The sequence below is a fragment of the Lontra canadensis genome, unplaced genomic scaffold, assembly GCF_010015895.1.
Source record: "Lontra canadensis isolate GAN:19392208 unplaced genomic scaffold, GSC_riverotter_1.0 scaffold38, whole genome shotgun sequence".
NCBI classification, from domain to species: domain Eukaryota; kingdom Metazoa; phylum Chordata; class Mammalia; order Carnivora; family Mustelidae; genus Lontra; species Lontra canadensis.
The window spans coordinates 10,625,472-10,630,971 of record NW_022631032.1 but is presented as its reverse complement, the minus strand read 5'-3'; the positions used below and the strand labels follow the sequence as shown (position 1 = coordinate 10,630,971).

At 54.8% G+C, this 5,500-nt stretch overlaps 1 protein-coding gene across 1 annotated transcript; it reads left to right on the top strand.

Annotated features, from left to right (window-relative positions):
- Positions 1–1,066: 1,066 nt before the first annotated feature.
- Positions 1,067–2,049, top strand: SOX14 (SRY-box transcription factor 14). The gene has a single exon (XM_032869787.1). The coding sequence runs from the start codon at positions 1,067–1,069 to the stop codon at positions 1,787–1,789; it is 723 nt and encodes a 240-aa protein (XP_032725678.1). The 3' UTR covers positions 1,790–2,049.
- The last annotated feature ends 3,451 nt before the right edge of the window (positions 2,050–5,500 follow it).

Sequence of the window (5,500 nt, the reverse complement as noted above, 5' to 3'; positions counted from 1 at the left end):
GCAGAGGTGGAGGCGGAGCCAGAGGGGCATCCCGTGAGCACTCCGCCAAAGGGCCCCAAGGGTATGTCTAGAAAAGTTTATTTCACTCTTTAACCTGAGTTTGATATATTTTTTTCTTTTCAGAGGATCTTTGACAAGGAGGGAAGTGCTGTCCTTGCATTTAGTGGCGAGGCTGTCCTATTTATCAACACGCGCTCTCGGCTCACTCGCTTCGCTACCCCATCCCTAGGTCTTTGTATTCTAAGACCTAATTCTCCTTTGCACGACCGGGAAAGGAAGCAGCCACGAAGAGTTTTATTTGTTGACAGTGCCAGAAACAATGTGGAATCTAAGTCCCCAGTCCTGAGCTGGCCGCTCTGTTCTCTCCCTCTCTCCGTCTTTCCCTCACACCTCTCCCCGCCCCCACTAGTCGCGCTCTCTCTGTCCTCCCCGGGCGCGTTGGCAGGTGGGCCCCCTTGCCTTCTCTGCTGCTGATTGGTGCCCAGGTTGGGGAGTCACCGCCCCGCGCTTATGTCAGAGTGCGTGCTGTCCTGGCCCACCTCGCCTTTGAACTTCGCCGCTTTTGGCTCTCGTTCACCAGCCTCCCTGCATTCTCATCCAGGTGCTGTGCTAGGCAAGGCAGCTCCGGGAAAACCACGGGAGGGGGGAGGGAACCACAGCGGTAGACATAGGAGAGAAGAAAACCAGAGAAGGCGAAGGTGGAGAGGGGGAGAAGGAGGAGCTTCCTGTCCTAGCCAGCAAATTACCTGGCCACTTAATCCCAAAGACTCCGGTACTTGGGCCCTCTGGTGCCGGCAGCCCCCGGCTGACTGCCCTCTCCTCCCCCGCCCCTCCTGTCCTCACTCGCCCCCCACCCCGGGGCCTGCGTGGGTGCCGGGACTGGCATGATCAGCTGAACTTTGCGGGGTTAGCGCTTCTCTCTGGCTTCCCCTCAGAGGTGCAGAGGCGAGGGGAGCGCAGAGCACCGGCTCAGGAGCGACAAACAGACAGATAGACAACCGCGCCCAGTCTCGCCTGCAGAGCCCATACACTCCCCACCCCCACCCGCCTAGCCGCCTCCGGGACCATGTCCAAACCTTCAGACCACATCAAGCGACCCATGAACGCCTTCATGGTATGGTCCCGAGGCCAGCGGCGCAAGATGGCCCAGGAAAACCCCAAGATGCACAACTCAGAGATCAGCAAACGCCTAGGCGCCGAATGGAAGCTTCTGTCTGAGGCAGAGAAGAGACCGTACATCGATGAGGCCAAGAGGCTACGCGCCCAGCACATGAAGGAACACCCGGACTACAAGTACCGGCCACGGCGCAAGCCCAAGAACCTGCTTAAGAAGGACAGGTATGTCTTCCCCCTGCCCTACCTGGGCGACACGGACCCGCTCAAGGCGGCCGGCCTGCCCGTGGGGGCCTCCGACGGCCTCCTGAGCGCGCCCGAGAAAGCCCGGGCCTTCTTACCGCCAGCCTCGGCGCCCTACTCCCTGCTGGACCCCGCGCAGTTTAGCTCAAGCGCCATCCAGAAGATGGGTGAAGTGCCCCACACCTTGGCCACCGGCGCACTGCCCTACGCGTCCACCCTGGGCTACCAGAACGGCGCCTTCGGCAGCCTCAGCTGCCCCAGCCAACACACGCACACGCACCCGTCCCCCACCAATCCGGGCTACGTGGTGCCCTGTAACTGTACTGCCTGGTCTGCCTCCACCCTGCAGCCCCCCGTCGCCTACATCCTCTTCCCGGGCATGACCAAGACTGGCATAGACCCTTATTCATCAGCCCATGCCACGGCCATGTAACCCCAGGCCAGCCCACCAGACCTGGAGGGTGACCTGGAATCGGGGTCTGCACCCTATCCTCCGCGCCTCGCCGGGTCCTGCAGACGCCTTTGGGTCAGCCGTTCCGCTGCCCACTACCCCACCCCAGACTCTGCCTCTCTTCCAGGGGGATGGTAGTGGTGTCCTCCTGGACCCAAGGCGCAGACAGGTGCCAGAAACTTGTGAACATATGACAGCTATATAGCTGCCCCTATCCTGACTGTCCCAAAACAAATCTCCGACTGTACCCCCTTTGGACAAAAAAAAAAAAAAAAAAAAAGTAGGCAGTTTTGCTTTATTTATGTCCCCTTCTCTCTCCTCTGATGGGCTTTGGACTCCAGAACTCCCAGATCCTGGTATTATATCTAGAATATGCATATATATATTTTTTTCTTTTGCACCCTGAAGAGTTAGCTGTGTCTCTGTGTTTTGCCATCAGACACAACTAGGTGCCATTTGCTCTTTATGTATGGGGGGAAAGGCTTAAAAGTTTAAAACTACAGAAAGGGAAATATTTCTATTTAAAATCATGCTATGATAGTGTTTGCTTCTTTAAAGTTAAAACAAAGGGACCCACATGATTATTTTCTTTGTATAAAGCAGTGCTCCTAGAGACCTAAGTTTACTTTTAGACAGAATGTCGGGTTATGAAGTCAGGAAGTAGAAAGTCGACAAAAATTAAAAGAATAAAAACATCCTAAATGGTCATAAATGTTTTGACGATGTCTTGGAAATGTACCTAGAAGGTTCACCTCCTTACTCTGTTCATTTGTTGAACAAAGACGTTTTGAATAAAGACAATCTGTCATTGCAAAAAGTAACCTTTCATGTGCATAAAATCTGAAGTCAGGAAGCCCTGCCTGAGGGCCGGTGGAGTCGGGTCATCGGAGTTTTAGAGTGCATAGAGTGACTCTAGCCGTGGCGACTGTCCTTTCGTGGGCTGAGCCTTGTGGCCTGTGGGCCAGGTGCAAAGGGGCCCAGAGGCGGATTTGTCGGGATCGATCGTGCTCTCTGGACCCGCTATTTGCCTTTAGAGGCTGGACAAAGGTATCTATCCCTCAGACGTCACTTCTATGTCTTCTTTAACAAAGTGGTCAGACCACTTCAAGGAGCGAATGAGCTAAGACTCAAGCCGACGCAGACCTCTGAGACCTGGGTGCATTTTCTTTTCTTTTAAACTAAACTCCAAAGAATGGAGAAAAGTATAGAGTCTACTGGGAAGCAATTGCGCACCACGTAGGGGGTCCTGTGGTGGGTGTTTAAGTTCAACGCATGGGGGGATGACTGGTGTGGTAATTTTAAAAGATGCTTAAGGCTGCTGCTGGCTCTTGGGATTTGGGGCTCCATGCTGGTTCCCAAGTTAAACAATCAAAGTTTAAGAAACATAGAAAAACGTGTCTTAGGTCCCCGCTCTGGACTATGGGAGACTTTTTACTTAGACCCTGCAGGAGCCAAGGATAAAGGAAAGCAACACGGCTCAGGCGTGGAGTTAAAAAAAAAAAATCATAAAGATTCAATAACTTTTAGTCCTTGGTGTTTAACAAAAAAGCAAAAGAGCCTTTCCTTTCCCCACTGGGCAAATGTTAGCTTCAAGATTGCTCTGTTTGTCCTATGGGAGAAGGGACATTCTGATGCCTTCCAACCCAACTCTTTGGAACTTGCTCTCAAATCGAAGGGTGCTCCCTCACTCCATCTCTAACCAGTCTCACCCCCAAAGCCCTGCTCTTGCATGTTTTTCTGTAGGTCGGGTGCTTTTCCCACTGGCTTTGATGTGGTGTGGGATGGGAGTGGGGGGCAGCCTAGGGATTTGTCTGCTTTCTGCTTCTTTTGAGGGATTTTTGGGCTTGCCTCTGCCTCTTCCAAAGGAGTCGGTGGCTGGAAGTGCAAGGAAAACGTTGTCAACAGACACCAAAGCCAAAAACCACCAATTAGCATATTGTCCTCAAAACAATTAGAAGTGTTTGAGGTGTTATTTGGAGCCTATTCATCCGAGCCCCTTTGTCAAAGGGGGATTTTCATTATTAAAAAAAAAAAAAAAAAAAAAAGTTAGCAGTTGTCCATCTGGCTGAGCTGAATAGCAAAGTGATTCGTGTTGTATATGCTTTTCTCATTAAGAGCTCTTTTGAGACCGATGTTAGAATTAAATGGTATAACACAATTAACATACACGGGCGCTGAATAGGAGGGGACGCCTATAAATAATAGATAGATAAATAAATGAGCGATCAGGCGAAGGTAAACAAAAGCGGGCTGGGGATGTGTAGGGGGAGGCCGGGCGGGTGCGCCACGCTTACTTAGCATCACAAAACCCTCTTACAAATCGAGACAATTAGGAAGTGACTTGCCTCTGGTGGCCGTCGGGCTGGGGGCTCTAGGCGCTTAGGGGAGGCCCCTCCTTCCGCCCCCTCGGAAGCCCAGGAGGCCTGGGGCGAAGGCATCGAGGTTTCTCTGTCTGATATAACCCTAACTGACAGTCCTGTCAGCCGCCCTGATCTCCCTCATAGCTCAGTGTCCCTTAACATCTCCTAAGATGAAGCTTACAGGGGTCTGGGTGTCTCCCCTCAGAGCTCGGCGCACCAGCGCCCCAGGTGCATAGAGCGCCCCGGCCCAAGAAGGATTCCGGGGCGCACGGCCCCACCAGGATGTCCGGGAAACTGCCAGGCTAGGTTAGGCTGGGGAGGGGTACGAGGTGGGTCCTCGGGCGGCGGCGGCGGAAGCTGGAAAACTGAAACCAGGGTTCCAGACTGCGCCCGGCCCTGGAGACTCCAAAGGGAGCTCCAGGAAACTGGGGTGCGCTGTAGCGGGGAGGCGCCCATGTGCCCGCGGCTTGGTGTGATTGAAACTCGTTACAACCAGCAGAGAGCGCGGGGCCCGGAGCAGGTCCCGGGACCTAAAGCCGTAGACCTAGCTCTAGCCGTGTCTATCTGTTCCCTCTCGCTTCTTTCCTTCCCAGTCGGGCTGTGTCCCCCCTTTCTGTCCTCCTTAGGCCTGGCCCCAGCCTCGGCCCCGCAAGGCCTGCCTCTGCCTAGCCTCCCGCAGGCCGCAGAGGCTCGCGGAGGTGAGCGGCTGCGACTCGCCCTGACAGCCGAAATCCACCTCGTCACGCCGCTGACAGGGGCCGATTACTGACTTTGAAGTCAGGGGCAGACAAAAAGAAATCCCCTGGGGGAGGTGTGGAGGGGGACTGCAGTCCCTGTCAAACCTGTTTGCTCACAACTGTCTCTTTCTTTCAAGAAAATCATTAAAGCAAACCGGTAGGGAGAGGAGCGCCCCGCCCGCCCGGAGTCAAGGAGAGCCGCTTCTCCCGAGCGCGCTACTCGCAGCAAAGAGCAGTCAAGAGTCGCCCTCGACAGACTCTTGGTGCTGTCGGTAGAACGGGAACTCCCGAGGCGTGCTGGGCGACCGGGACCCTGCCGGAGCCGACTCCGTGGACTCCTCCACTCTCTGAGTGCGTCCCGCAGCCTGGGAGTCCTGGGCTTCTGTCCGCAGCCTTGGCCTCCCTGGAGCCAAGGGGGCAAGGGTGCCAGAGAGGCCCGGGGCCGCTCGCCTGCGGCTGCCACTGCGACTGCTTCCAAGGAACCAAAAAAATTGACCCCACAACATGGCACGCTTACTCCCGCCTCTCCTCTACTGGCCATTTTCTAGGACCCTGGAGTCCTGACCAACACGGGCTCCAGATGGCAGTGGGTGGCG

Bases quoted from the DNA above. Each gene is read 5' to 3' on its own strand.
- SOX14 (XM_032869787.1), top strand. From the start codon at position 1,067: ATGTCCAAACCTTCAGACCACATCAAGCGACCCATGAACGCCTTCATG.